Raw genomic sequence first — 15,956 nt, 5'->3', positions numbered from 1 at the left:
TAATTACATCATAATTGACTTAAGGATTAGCTTATTTCTAGTGCTTTAGATACAATTACATGCATAGAAATGCGTGTAATCAGCGAAGCTGTAACCCAAACCCAAGTAGTCTTAACTTTGGGCCGCAGGTATCGGTCCGCTATGCTAAATCCCCTAAAGGGATATTGCCAAAAATACTTTTGGGCTCAAACAAGCCCCACGCCCAGAAATATTATTAATAATAGATGGATAATTGTATAGCGAAGAGGACATATTACCTAAACCTCGAGTACTAGTACAAGCATTCTCCTCGAGAACATCCTGGATAATCACGGGGGTCTCATCTAACCAATAATCATCTAAGTAATCAACACTAACAAGATGGGCCAATTTATGTGCCACTCAATTTGCTTCACGATAAATAGAGCTGAGTGATGAAGAAGGAATTGAACGCAAATAAGTTTTACAATCCTCTACAATACATCCCACCTCAGATAAATCTTCTGTGTCTCTATCAAGTGCATCAATCACCATGGTACAGTCTGTTTCAATGTCCACGTTATCCATATCTTGGTGAATGAGAAGTAAGAGTCCCGCTCTCATAGTTTCAAATTCCATCTGAAGAGCAAATAGAACATGGAAAAAGGGATGAGCAATAGTAGCTACGCACACACCGTTCTCATCTCTGATGATTGCCCCAATTCCGCCTTTACCTGCAGTCTCACTAAAGACCTGCTTGGACTTGATCCCACCAAATTGAGGCAGGGATGAGTACGGAATCTCTAGAATTATGGTACAATGTAGGGTTCACCTTAATTTTATATGTACCTGACTACGTCGCTTTTCTACCAGCACCATAGCAAATCCAAACGTGGAAACGAAATGTTTTTTTTTTTCTGTCCCAAATTTGATCAGGTTTATTACCATTTCTGACCGTAGACTATATACAAAGATCAAATTAATTTAAAAGTAACAACAAGGTGAAGTAATTGGGTTGCTTGCACTTTATTTCTTTTCGAAGCACAATCTGTGCCTTTAGCTACTTATTTTGAGGTGAAGGGTGGTACAATCACCCAACATATATGAATTTCTCATCGCAACATGTATGAATTTCTCATTTGTTAGAGATTGCATGGGATGAGCATTTTAAGCACTATGCGAAACCAAGTGCCACACAGTATATTGTTTTTGTAGCTTTGTCTATTTTCTAAAGGCACCAAATTTGAAACAAAAACATAGTGAAAAAAATTTATATTCTCATAATTAAGAAAATTAATTTATGCTATTATATATATTGACTGATACCCCATATAAAGGCTAGCTGCACTATATTACCAGTACTGGGTGCAGCCTGCAGATTACACTCACAGTTAACATGAGCAAATTAACCATCTCACGACTAGATTATTGTCACGCCCCGGATTTTTGAATGATAAATTCAAATCCGAAACCTGAATAATTACAATTACAAAATCCAAATATTGAAACTTCGAGTTCATTATTACCATTCACTCTCACAATATATTATAAAGCTCAAATGAGCATAACACACCTCACAACTTACAATTGTTGTAAAACTCTAACAATTGCTCTAACCGCACGATCACCGTCCTGGTTCTCCTGTCCTGTAGGATTACCCGCTACACAATTTGAATAGTGTACCGGGAGTTGCAACAACACAAAACCCGGTAAGCTTTTTACAGCCAGTATGAGTAAACAAGAAAGAATTGTTGATTTATTTCCTTACAATTATTATAACTCAACACGATCACCATAAAATGAAGGATACTCTTGAGGCTCTCTTTTAAGAACTCATTCTTAAAAGCCTCAAGTATCCTCAACACTTCTCACATAAGACCCCTCACAGTCTCAAGTAACCTCAACATTACCCTCACATCACTACTCAACAATTGGCAGACAGACTCATTATATATATATAGACCCTTATGAGTTACTCTCAATTTCCCTCATAGGGTTACCACATATATATAGACACTTATGAGTTACTCTCAATTTCACTCATAAGGTCACTCCACATTTGGCAGACAGACTAATTATATATATATAGACCGTTATGAGTTACTCTCAATTTCCCTCATAAGGTTACCACATATATATAGACACTTATGAGTTACTCTCAATTTCACTCATAAGGTCACTCCACATTTGGCAGACAGACTAATTATATATATATAGACCGTTATGAGTTACTCTCAATTTCCCTCATAAGGTTACCACATATATATAGACACTTATGAGTTACTCTCAATTTCACTCATAAGGTCACTCCACATTTGGCAGACAGACTAATTATATATATATAGACCGTTATGAGTTACTCTCAATTTCCCTCATAAGGTTACCACATATATATAGACACTTATGAGTTACTCTCAATTTCACTCATAAGGTCACTCCACATTTGGCAGACAGACTAGAGCTCTAACTGAACGTAACCACTCGTCCGGCCACAGACGTGATTACGATTTAATACTATTAATAACCACCAGCCCGGTACGAGAGCGTGATTCACTAATAGATGCCATGGTCACCTCGTGACCTAGTGATCTCCACAGATCACAACAATTTATTGTTCCTCAACAATAAAACTCAACACCTCTCACAATATATTGTTTCTCAACAATAAACTCAATACTTCTCACAATATATTGTTTCTCAACAATAACTCAACACAACTCCAACAATACATATTATTTCACGTAATAATATATATACAGACATTCACACAGGAATGTCTAATACACCAACAATAGTTCATATGATTGCAAAATAAAGCAATTAAATATATTGGGTTCGTAATATGAACCACGTGAGGTTTACTCACCTCTAATCCAGCTGCGTCTTCTTCACAGCTCCATTAACAATCTCACGAATCGTCCGCCAAATAAATCCATCGATCACCTAATCCAATAATGATCTTAACTTAGCCAACAACTCAAAAGCACACATATACGGAAATCCACGGTCGGATTCTAATTTAATGATGATCCAACGGTCAGATTGAAATTATACGATGATCCAACGGTCGGATCCTCACGGATCGCCCTTAGGATCATCCTCCAAAATTATCATAAAGACTCAGATCTTCTTGAATCACTCTAACAAACATCTCCATAAAATTATATGAAAATCCGACGGTCAGATTCTCACGAATCGCCTTCCGAATCACTATTTCTCAATTATACGAAGATCCAACGGTCGGATCTTCGCCCGTGGCCTCACAAAGTCATCGGGACAGTCATACGATCAACATATCGAATCTACCATTCCATCAGACGGTCTGATCTTCACAGATCACAAATCGAACTATCGAAATCGATCGAAACTTAAAAATTCATAACTTAATCATACGATATCCAAAAATTATGAATTATATATGCAAACGATCGTATCGACACGTAGAACACAAAAATGGACAGAAACTGTCCTTGGGGTGGCCGGAGGTCGCCGGAAACCACCATCACAGTGGCGGCACCGCCACCCATCCAAAGTCAAAATTAGACAAAACTCCCAACATGAAAGTTCTTTATCTTAACTCGAATTGAAACTTTCATAACTACACCAAAGTCAGATTATGAGCCAAAAAGTAGAATTTTACCTCGCAAGTTTTGAAACCCGAAGAACCCTAGTTTCCCAATCTTCAAAATTCGATCACCCCGGATCAAATCGCTGCAAGCCTTGTTGGGGATAGCTTCTACTTCCTCTGGGCTAGAAAAGCCCTCAAAGAACTCGAGCTATAGTGGCCGGAGCTGGGAGAACCAAGGTGGCGAAGGAAGACGATTTCCAGCTCGGGCTGTGCGGCTTCTCGGTCTTCTAGCGGCCACCACGATGGTTATCTCAAGTCGATGTCTTCTGGAAAGTTGTAGAAAACTTCACGGTGAGAAAAATTGCTTTTGGAATCAGGTCGATCGGAGGCCTGTAGAGGAAGATATGGCCAGACAAAGTAGAGCCCAGAAAAAGTGGGGAAGAGCGATTTCGTCTCCGACGAGGCTCTCTTCTCGACCTTGTAGAGCCTCATACAGCTCGTATTTCACTTCGATTTCTTCTACAAACTCGTAAAGGGGGTCGAGACCAGAAAAACCCACTTTGTTTCACATCAATCGGTGGCCGGATGAGGAAGAACGAAGGTGACGAAGGGAGGGGGTCGCGGCTGGGCTCGGGAGAGAAATGGGGAGAAATTTCTGGAGTTCCAGAAATTCTGTCCTCATTTGCAATATTCGGATTTTTTTTCATATTTATAGAAAATCCCAATTTTCAAATATTCGTAACTTATTCATACGAACTCCGAATATTGCGTTCCATATGTCCACGAACTCGTATCGACGCGCTCTACAACTTTCATGAAGGAAGTTTTCCCAATTTCCCAATGTATAAAAAGTCAACTCCTTTGACCCCCCTAAAACGTTCAGTTTTCAAAATAAAATCGTTCGAACTAATTCCACACTCCTCCAAGCTTCGTACTCGTGTCCACGACCACGAAATCATTTCCAAAACGTCATCGGAAATTAACTTGAATTTTTCGGGTATTACAATTATGTTCTACTTATTTTGGCCCTATGGGCCAATGTGTAGATTTCTTATTTATTTATCAAGTACATTATTTAATGAAGCTCTCCCTTGTCTTTTTGAAAAATTCCATTACTCTATCCATATCAGGCAAGTTCTCTTTGATTGCAGGACTTTCAGAAAAATTTTCCAACCATAAATGCAAAGAAGGAAATGTTTCCGCTTCTATAAGCTTGATTCCAGTAATAGTTTCCATAGGCAACAATATGTGGATGACCCACCCCAAAATAAGATCAGCCAATCCGATTGCGTCACCACCACACAGTCCATGCTCTTCTATGGTCTTCAGAATCTCCAAACATGTTTTGGTCGCCTTTTCTTGTTCTTCCCCAACTTTGATGAAAAAATCCCACATCCGTGGACTCTGTAAAAAAAGAAAACCTGTTAACTACTTCTTTTCCCTTTCCATAAATTACAATTAATCAGTTACAAAAGAGTAAGGTGTATTATGTATATACGTTGATTATAATAGGTAGAGTGAACGAACAGGTTCACTCCAGGAAAAACCTAAAGATTATTAGGAATCAGTGTCGCAGTAATCAAATGAAGGGAGACTTGCATCACTAGCTCATAGAATATAGAGTAATTTACCTGATAAATAAAATTCGTCAGAAATGAAAAAGTAGTTGGTATGCATATAACATACTATAAGATATATTAAATATTTATCTAACATTGAAATATGAAATGAAAACTCAAAACTTGATGTTTTATTATATAATATCTGAAAGTCATCTAATAACTGAAATACACAACAACCACTTACAAATGGAGTCACCTATTAGTGCAAATGGTACTAAATGACAACTCAAAACTTCAAAGCCAAACAAGTTAAAACATAACGAAGAAAGAAAAAAAGTAACTGAAAATGTAATAGATGATCGCCGTTTGGGTTGAATTCAGGGTAGGGTATTTGTTCCATCCATCCCTACGTTCAAGAAACATATTCACGGTTAAGCAACTCATAAATGTCTTGCGAGTTGCAAGGGTCGATCAGGAAGAAGCCAGCAAGCTTTCCCTGAATGGCTTATAGAAGGCAACCATTCTGTCATGATCAGGAAGGTTTCCTTTGATTGCAGGCACGTCTTTGAAGTTGTTCGTCCATGCATGAACGTGAGGAAAGGCATGGGGTTCAAGTAGCTCCATCCCAACTACTTCTTCAATGACTCCAAACCATCGAGCAATCTGTCCAAAGGCTATGTCCACAATTCCAATGTTGTCTCCTCCGAAAAATCTCTTCTTATCAAGACCTGCGTGCTCTTCAATGGTTCTCAGCATCTCCAAAACCTCTTTCTTGGCTTTCTCATGCTCCTCGCCTGTAGTTCGAAAGACCATCCAAATTGCAGGAGCCTACAAAAATTAGAGACGATATTTGGTTCTTGGTCCGATTTGGTCTTCGTAGCTCAGTTTCATTTCCAGACTTTATCCAGTATTTTAAATTTTTGAAGATTTCAAGTATATATATGTAAACTGCTAAGATTGTAACCATTAGAAAATGATATGACTGCAATTGCTCAAATTGAAACTACAGTAACGAATTGAAGTAGATACCGGACTTAAGTTACGGAAATCACAAGTGTAATTTAGTCTATAATTTGGTGAACCACATTTTGGTGAACCCATTTAGGGCTGTCAATTCCGACACAACCCGATAACACGACTCGAAACCCGCACGAAATAAAGCGGGTTGAACCCGCACGATTAAAAAGTAGGTTTGGCGGTGGGTCAACCCGCCATGACCCATTTAATAAATGGATCGGCCACGGGTCAACCTGCCAACACGAAGTGAACCCGTCTAACCCGATTGTGCTATGTTTCTTCTTGAAATTTTGGACGTTCGGAGTATTTGATCATAATATTAGACAATTTGAAATATTTCACTTTTTAATTATTGGATTTAATTATTTATGAATTATATATAATTATTTATATTCTTTGTTTTGTTGAGTTTTTAGTGAATTTAATTAATTTATGCATATTTTTAGTTAAATGAGTCATTTTGTCTAACAAGGCACGACTTATTTATTAAATGGGTTAAGCGGGTTGAAAACGGGTAACCCGTTTAATAAACAGGTTGGGTTTGAGTTTAAATTTTTGACACGATTATTAAATGGGTTGAATTTGGGTTTATATCTTGCGACACGACAAATACCTTGACCCGACACGAACCCAACCCGACACGACCCATTGACAGCTCTAAACCCATTTATAGCCCCTCCTAGCATTACTCTTATATAAATATGATAAATTAAATTTTAGTCAACTGAATCTTTAGATCTGAATAGAGTTGTTGAAACTTGAATGCATAGGCATACGTACCGTATCTTCAGCAAACTTAACCCAGAACCTGGCCATGGCTCTCTCGTAAGGGTCACTGGGCAGCAAAGGGTTCTGCAGCCATGTTTCTTCTATATATTCAACGATGACCATGGACTCGCAAATCGGCTTTTCTCCATGAACAAGAACTGGGATCTTCTTATGCACTGGGTTGTACTTGAGAAGTTGAGCACTTTTCTTGTAGGGAAGATCTTCCTCAATGTAATCATATGGAATCCCTTTCAGCTTCAGAGCCCATATAACCCGTGTACTAAATGGACTACACCATGTTCCAAATAGCCTCACCTGATCAGCCATGTCGATTGAAGAGATCTAAGATTAGCACTGTCTGTGTGAGAGCTTGTTGGATCCCCAAATCATTTTATGCAGAAGTGGAAAACTCGATTAGAAATTGTCAATTGCTTGCGCGCCAAGCATTGCAATTTTAATTAAACAATCAAAGGGGGTTGAATTCAAATAGCGTGTCATCCACCTTTCTTTTCTATATTATTACTTACGTACTGATTTCAAATTCCTAATATGATAAACCAGCATTTACATAGAAGTCTAAGGTGGTTGTTATATTATATGTAATACTTAAAATGCCCCTTTAAACCCAAAAGCACTACATTTCCAATTTCAACTCAACGAAGGTCAAACCTAATTTTTTAACATTTCCCCCTTTCCTTTAATTCCTGTCGTTAATTGTATGACTTTCAAGTTTCAATTAAGGCGCGGAAGGTGCTAATGGAAAGATCTGAGGATGAACAAGTAATTAAGAGTGCAAATTAGTATTAATCATCCCCATTAGTTAAGAAAATAATTAAGTGGTTAAAATTAAATTTTTAATAATTTAAAATTACGCTTTGCTTAATTAATTCCCTAAGAATAATAATCCAATACATAAATACATATGTTAGCATGGTAGATTGAAACATAATTCAAAAACACGAATAAACAAAAGAAATTAGCAAAATAAGGGTGGTGTCCACATGGTCATCAGGTGACCAATTGCTAGATTTTTTGATTATCTCCTTACAGAAAATGTCAGTCCTGAAAAAATAGCATACATCCTCATAAAATGTGACATCTATGGCCGGTAGCATAGAACTTATGAGTTGGAGGATGAAAACACATGTATCCTAATGAGACCCATATCCAATAACACACACTTAATGGCACGAGCTTCCAACTAAGAGAGCTGGTTCTTAAGAACATACACAAAGGCTACAAAACCACAGACTCTAGCAAGAAGAAAATGAAAATTAAGAAGTTATAGAGACACAAGTGGATAAAACCTCAAAGAGAATACGATCTTGAAGAACACTGGAAGGGAGAGAATTTATGAGATAGATGAGAGACAGTGAGAACGACTTCTCCCCACAATTACGTTGACATATGAGCACTAATTAAAGAGAAGAGACCTAACTACGTCAAGGAGATAAAGGTTCTTATGTTCCAAAACTCCTTTTTTTTTTTTTTTTTTAAGTATTTGTGGGCAGATAAGGAGGAAAAATGTTAGGGATCACAAATTTTTATACCAAAAAGTACCGAGAAATTTTTCCATACTACGGTCACACCACTTCATTCGTGTGACATTCCTATAAAACAATGACACGTGGACCCTTACTGTTTAGTCATCTATATCTTTTTTGCCGTCTTACGGCACGTTTTCTTCTTTATCTTTCTCTGTTAATGCAAATCTTGAAGGACTGAAACACCAAGCTCTTCTACTTCCAGCATGGTTCTTCTACTGTTCTTAACTCTACCATTAGTCTTTATTTTAGAAACCTTTTGCTCTCCATGAACACCACATTTCTATCAATTGTTAATCTAAAGGTCCATAAATGGGTTTGCATCGAGGTGTAAATTACTTGTGATTGTAGAAGATGATGGGATCTGCTAACACAAATTTTTAAATCCACCAAAGCCGTGTTTTAATTCCCGGTGGGTGGGTTGGGGTCGGTTGGTCACTATGGCCATGAGTCGAAGTGATCCAATTCATGCTGATGTTGTTCTCCAAATCGTCGCTTATGAGGCTGGAGATTTCTCCCATGTTTATATGGAAGAATTAGTTTGATTTTCAAGTAAAAGCTGCTGACTGTTTTGGGCTCAAACACTGACCATGGGGTTTTCCCAAATATAGTTATGACCTAATGATGGAAAAAACATTCATCCATCATTGAATTAATTAGATAACAAAATATAACATGTTTGCTGGGCAGAGTTGCAGACTTCGTTGATAGGCATGCAATGGAAGAATAGGAGGACAAATGTAGACGACAAAAAAAAAAAGAAAAAAAAATTTGACGGCAAAAGTGAAAACGTTAGGTGACTACACTTAGGTTTCCATGTGTCGTTTTATTATAGGGACGTCACACAAATGAGATGGTGTAACCGTAGTATGGAAAAATTTCTCAGCAAATGAAGTAGAATCTGACATGGAATTATTTTTGACTCATTAATTTTCACTATGTTTTTACATCAAATTAAATAAAACTATTAATTACAAAAAATAAAAATAAAAACACCTCCCTCTCATCATCGCTCCAAGATGTCGACTTTCTCAATCCTTGTGCAGACTCCATTGCTGCATTATGAAGAATCAACAGCCTAAGGTTCTTTTCTTTTTCTTATTCCCTTAAGCATAAACTTTTATCCTCCCTCTCATCCACTTTCACCTTCCTTGCTCTTTCTCTATCTCTTCTCTTCTTTCACCTTTTCATAGCTTCCCAGATACTAGTCAATTAAAGCAAAAAAATATAGAACACTGAGATGATGTGAGGCTTACTAATCCAAATATATAGTCCTTAATCATCCAAATATAAGAATACCTGTTTAGAAAAGCTAAACAATAGGGAAAAAGGTTGGCTGATCTGATGTAGGAGAACGACGGCATTTTCCTCCTTAAGATGAGTTTTAGGGCTTCCATGTTTCCTTCTTTTTTTTTGGGAGAAAAATTTAGTTGCACTAGAACAAATTAATTTAGTTTAAATATACTAGCCTTCCTGCACGCGCCGATGAGCGTGCGGAAGGGCTGCGCTCGCGCGTGCGTATTTTGTTTTTGGAAAACATATTTCGCATATGTATATTGGCATTCCTCTCTTGTTACGCATGTTTGAAATGTTACTCATGAATGTAATATAATTTCTGTGCTGCATATGATGATGAGGATTTAAGCTACCCTCCCTGCACTTTGAAGAAGAAGTAGAAAAAGGAATAAATATAGTGATAATTTGATTCTTCGTCGCCATAGTAAATAGGCAAGAAAATAGAATTTGTTTCTTCATCTTAAAAAAAAATAAAAATAAAACAAAAATATATGGGCGAACGACCGGAATTGAACCCGCGCGTGGTGGATTCACAATCCACTGCCTTGATCCACTTGGCTACATCTGCCCGACATTAAAGAAAAGATAGGAAATCTGTCTTTTCAAAGTTACCGGCCTACTAAAAAAAATATTCTTGTGATAGGTCATGTTCTTAGTCAGAAATATAGTGAAATCACCTTTCCTATTCTTTCCCCGGACCCCGCTACTAAGAAAGATGTTCACTTCTTAAAATATCCCATATACGTAGGTCGCGCTAAAAATTCGGGTTCCCGAAACACGTACGCGTGTGAGGAAGGGCCGCGCTCGCGTTTGCGTAATGTTATTTTGGAAGAGATACAATTCAAATATGCAATAAGGTCCATTATAATTCGATCTATCAAGATTTTATCAAAGTACCAATTTGACATCTTTGCCCGTGTAAAATATCGAATTTTTTGTTGTTATACAATTTTAGCTAGAAATATTTTATTATTCCTCAACTTTTGTTCCTATCAAATATGTTTCAAGTAGTTTTCTTATAGTCCATAATGCATAACGGTGAAGCAATTGAAGGGCTACGCCGCTACGGTATTGCTTTCAAATTGGCCTTATAGCTTCCATGCGCGTGCGAAATTCTTTTTTTTTTTTTTTACACATTTTTTTCTTTTTTTAAACCACTAAACAGAAGGCACTCATCTTTGGAATAGTGGCAAATCAACACACATTAAGGACTAAATTCCAAGTGAAAATCCTTTTACACCCCAATAGATATATACTCAAGGATTGAGTAGTATACATCTAAATTCTTAACTGATAAATCCTTGAGCAGGTAAATCCTTGAGTACACATCTATATGGATTGAAATTCAATATTTATACCACAACCACAATTCACAATTTACCCATGAATCTCGCCAGTAAATCAGTAACCAACAGAACAGCTATACAAAAAGAAGTTCAAATCCAAGATAAAAGTAAGAGTAATAATACTAACATAAGACATAAAAAGTCAAAATGGATTTGGTTTGTGCATAAACAAATCAATTGAAATTCGTTGCTCATTCTATGGAGGAGCAAAGTAGAGAATGCAAGTCATCCATCCAGTTAATACCATTCCCCAGGTGATTAGGGACATCTGCAAGAGTGCAAGGCAAATGAAGTATGTCACCTCTGAAAATGTGCTTGAATCGCCACTCAAAAGCATGGAGATTTTTGGCATGGCAACTGCAAAAAGAAGACATGACATGTGATGAAAGGATATAGACATAAAGATCAACATCAGAGAAATAATGAGACATCAAAAATCGTTCACAACAAAAAGGTAGAAACTGGAATGAAAAAAATTCCAGTGGAGGAAGGCAATCAGCAGTGAAATGTAGTTGTTATATCCTTCTAGAACTTAGTGGTAGAAACAATGTCAAACTGAAAGAAGCGCAGCTGTCATAATCCTAAAGGCTATAACACATTAAACCGATCTAATAATAGGCGAGTACAAATTATAAATCATTCGAAAATCACTTTAAATAAAAGTAAGGAGAAAATGCATTGTGATCCTCACTGCCATCTCGTTTCATGGTATTGATAAAAACTTCCCATTATGCAATTCAAAAGATTGGCAAGAGAAAGAAGCAAACTTGATTCAAGTTAATACCTGGTAATTAACACAACCTATAAAATATATACGAAAACAAAAAAATAAAAAACAACCATAAACAAAAAACAGGGAGTTGCAACGGAGACATCGTGACAACTCGAACACAAAAGAGACTGTATATTACAGAGAGTTTTGTTAAAAGGCTTCAAAAACGTTCGCACAATTAGCTTTAAGCCTATGGGTAACTGAACATGAAACTGATCTAAAATGTACATGAATTAGAAGAAAGACACCTTGAAACTAAGAAACCCTTGTTGGATGATCTGAAAGGGACACATCGCCTGGCAATCAACCTTCATCGTTTGTGGATTTCCTAGAACTATTCTGCAAATAATAAGAAGAATAATCAGACCAAACAACGTATAAGATAAAAGAACAGAAATAGATATGCCAAGAATTCCTATAGGCTAACAAAGAAGAACCATACCCTAATATATACACACAAAAAAGAACCCATCAACCAATATATACTCCATCTACCATTCTCAGAATCAAAATCATTCAAAAACACACACAAAAAAAAAAAAAAAAAATCATTCATTATTAACTTAGCATTGCTCATCAATCGGAATCTCATTGTACTTCTGACTAAAGTAATCGTCTTAAACCTCGCTCTCCTACTTTACTTTTTTCTTCCCTACTGGCAGTCCACCCCAGTTTCTCCGTAATCACAGGTTTTCCTTTATCCACCAAGCATCCTTGATCCTCTTCATAATGGATCATTCTTGTGTACATAGCCTCCTAAATGATCCACTCTTGCAAGACAAAATTATTCCATGTTCAATTTTCTTCCAATACACAAAGAACCCCAAAATTGGTTGGATGAGATTGACGCACATAATTGACAACCATTTCAATATATACAGAAAAAGCATACCTTATTGGTCGAATCGTAGAGTAACAATTAAAGAGATCACTCTCATTCTTGGTTCTCTGATTGCAGTTGCAGAAGTGAGGAATCGATTTAGTGGGCAAAAGCATAACTGCTGGGCGGTTTGGCACTCTTCCTATTATACGTGTCGCGTCCTCCTTTTTCTGTTTTTATGTTTGTTTTTCCTTTTATGTCCTTCAGGTATTAAAATTCGCTGGTAGTAGGTTAATATAAAGGGAGGGCAATTTTCGGGATTATCAAAAATTTAACCATAAGCTTTATTGGCTTAATTAATACTGATATTGAAAATTACTAGTTAATGATGTGGCATGCAAAGCTAATGATATGGCATATGCCACATCATTTGGTATTCTAATTTGTAAAAAAATTTGGTGTCTCTAGCATCACTCATAAGTTTAGTGGACAATCCATGTTGTTTAGAAAAATCAAAAAACCGTTTTTTTTTTTATAACAAAAATAAAACACTGTTAAGGAATTCCACTTACAGTAGAGAGGTGATTGTGGCACAAAATTGATTGACGAATTCAAAGAGACCATAATGGCTAACATAAAGGAAACCAAAACATAAAAACAAGGGTGCCAAGATTCAAATTTCAAACCCTCATTCTTTGTCTCTCTTGCGAGATTTGGAATTCTCTTTATAATTTTCTTTCCGCTAGTCTGTTATGTAATTCTTAAACCACTGCCGCTGCCGCAGCCACCATGAAAAATTATCAAAACCCTAATTCTGAAAATCTCAGCCCATATCCACCATCGCCATGAAATTTCCAAAACTCCAACTTGAGAATCTCAGGTCGACCACCAATACTAACGCCATGAAATCCCTAAAACGTACTCTCTTGAAAACTCCACTCAAACCACCATCATCATTACCGTGGAAGCCCCAAAAACCCCAACCTGATTCTGGGAGAGCGGCCGTGGAAGAACGAATCTTCGTTCTCAATCATGACTAAGATATCAATTCGTCACTTATGTACGGTCATGGGGTGGGAATGGTAGCCACCATATCTCAGGGGGAGGACATCTATCTCATCAGCCAATCAGCCAGAAGAGCCTGTTTCCACAATAACATGAAGCACAAGTTCTTAGTTTGGAACATCACAAACCAGGCTCATAAGGCAAAGATTAAAGAGTTCCCTGGTCTTCACCGAGGAGAAGCTATGGTTTCGGATTTTCTTAATTACACCGTTAGAGGTGATTATATCTATGTTATGCTGATATGAATCCTAGTGTGAAAGAATCGCAAAATAGATACATCTGTCTTGACCAAATGCTAGGTCCATTACTATTAGATCGATGAGAATCTTTAGATTGATTCGACCATCAATTTCACGGACCGATGAGAACGTTTGGATTGATTCGACCATTGACTGCGAAGGTCCATTTCATCTATACCCAATATCGATGCTTGCAGCCCTTGGAAAGGTTTAGTCTATTCCAAAAGTATCATCCCTCAACTTTTATTTCCAAAATACCTAGTTGCGATAATTGAAGCTATCAAAGCCCAAAAAGGAAAGCTCGACTTTAAAAGTTTGTAGATGAATTTTGGGTACACAAGTGAGGTAGTGGTGTTTAGGGAGTCCACCAGAGATAAAAGAGAAAACTCTCAATTTTAATTGATAATATGATAAAAGATAGTTCTGCAGCCGTTTAAGGTTGCTTATATATGAGAAAAGAAACCCTAGGGCGACTAACAATGAAACCCTAAAGCCCACGGATTAAAACAAAACAAATCCAAAATAAACTAGAAAACCTAAAATAAAAAAGAATGTAAAACTAGCCTAAAAATACTAAATCACGAATCGGATAATTAAGACGATACATTTTGGCCTAAATCTGATAGGACTCACTAAAGTGAGTCTTGAAGATCTCGTCGTTCCCATTCTGGAAATGTATCATGCGTTTCAAACGGACATTCTGGCAAAAAGTTAGTCAAATCTGATTCAAAATCAAAACCTGACTTTTCGCACGAGAAACCCGAAAAGTCCAAAACCTAATCTTCTTGAATATTCCAGCAGCTAATAACCTCATTATGCGTGAGTTACCTATTTTCCAATCACTCTTCTTGATTCTACGCCGCTTCTTTATTTTTCTAACTTAATTTCCGGCTAAACCAAGCCCATTCTCGTCCTACATCATTCTCCTCCACTATGAAAGAACTCGCCCTCGAGTTCATCTTGAATAAAAAACAAGAATAGGCAGACAAGAGACCTAAGAAAAAATTAGACATTTGAACTTGTGGATTATTGGCTAGATCTTCTGCATATTCTGATGGCACAATCATGAACCCAACACCATAGATGAGTCTGTCATATGCATTTTGGCTTTCAGAAGCATCCTTAGTAGATTCTTCTCGGCTCTCAAGGTTGCATGCTTGAATGACATTTGGTTCTGAATGATTAATTTCAGGCTCCAAGACTTCTTCATTATTAATAACCATGTCTACATGAACAATTTCATCTTTAACCTCTTCTTGGTTATCATGGATGATTTCTTGTGGAGCTGCTTCCATTAGAAATTCTTCTGGCTTTTCTTCAATTAAACTATTAATCTCAACCGGCAAAGAAAACTTGGACTCTAACTTCTTCTCGAAAACCTTAGGAGGATAATTCTTGATGCTTTTCCTTCCAGGCTTGATTTTAATTTTGTGTGACTCCCACCTAAATAAATATGTGTCATCTTTGCAATAACCACCTTTGACGCTTTCATGCCATGGCCTTCCAAAAAGCACATTAGTGTCATCCATGTCAATCACATGACAAGTAATCTCTTCTTTATAAAATTTTCCCATAGAGACAGGAACTTTACAAACCTCTGTTACTTGTGCATATTCATTCTCTCCAAATGGAATCCAGTATGGATTACCCAGCTTCACTGTCGGCAATTGAAAATAATCCACAATTTTGTTTGCTACAAAATTCTCTCGTAGACCACTGTCAATTATTACAGAGCATACATTGTCTTTGATGACACATGTAGTTCGGAAGTCGTCGTAATCTGGCGTTGTGAATATCCAATGGTCCATGTTTCTTCTTTCTTCTTCTTTTTTTTTCCTTTTTTTTTTGATTGATGAGGTTGTCCTAGGGCAAATCTCTTGGTATGTTCCTCTTCAACGAAACTTTCTTTGATAGATACTCTACGACCAGCGTCGTTGAGGTTGGTGGTAGTGAACTTCTCCCTTGGATCGTCGTCTGCTAAGAAGCGGGCGAAACCTGGCT

At 37.1% G+C, this 15,956-nt stretch overlaps 2 protein-coding genes and 2 long non-coding RNA genes across 4 annotated transcripts; all 4 read right to left on the bottom strand.

Moving 5' to 3' along the window:
* Positions 1-1,247: 1,247 nt before the first annotated feature.
* On the bottom strand, positions 1,248-4,536 carry LOC133708051 (uncharacterized). Its single transcript, XR_009845539.1, has 3 exons — positions 3,599-4,536; positions 2,825-2,901; positions 1,248-1,619 (listed from the first exon to the last, which is right to left on the bottom strand). It is a non-coding gene; the product is annotated as an uncharacterized LOC133708051 (long non-coding RNA).
* A 61-nt stretch (positions 4,537-4,597) lies between these two features.
* On the bottom strand, positions 4,598-4,921 carry LOC133711763 (glutathione transferase GST 23-like). Its single transcript, XM_062137858.1, has one exon. It carries the CDS (start codon positions 4,919-4,921, stop codon positions 4,598-4,600), a length of 324 nt encoding a protein of 107 aa, XP_061993842.1.
* Positions 4,709-7,293, bottom strand: LOC133708050 (probable glutathione S-transferase). Its single transcript, XM_062133499.1, has 2 exons — positions 6,886-7,293; positions 4,709-5,916 (listed from the first exon to the last, which is right to left on the bottom strand). The coding sequence occupies exons 1-2, from the start codon at positions 7,198-7,200 to the stop codon at positions 5,560-5,562; spliced, it is 672 nt and encodes a 223-aa protein (XP_061989483.1). The 5' UTR covers positions 7,201-7,293; the 3' UTR covers positions 4,709-5,559.
* A 3,784-nt stretch (positions 7,294-11,077) lies between these two features.
* LOC133708197 (uncharacterized) lies at positions 11,078-12,810 on the bottom strand. The gene is made up of 3 exons (XR_009845653.1): positions 12,724-12,810; positions 12,080-12,170; positions 11,078-11,416 (listed from the first exon to the last, which is right to left on the bottom strand). It is a non-coding gene; the product is annotated as an uncharacterized LOC133708197 (long non-coding RNA).
* Positions 12,811-15,956: the final 3,146 nt, after the last annotated feature.

The sequence above is a fragment of the Rosa rugosa genome, chromosome 5 (genome assembly GCF_958449725.1).
Source record: "Rosa rugosa chromosome 5, drRosRugo1.1, whole genome shotgun sequence".
Taxonomy (NCBI): Eukaryota; Viridiplantae; Streptophyta; class Magnoliopsida; order Rosales; family Rosaceae; genus Rosa; species Rosa rugosa.
This window is presented reverse-complemented; position numbering and strand designations above follow the sequence as displayed.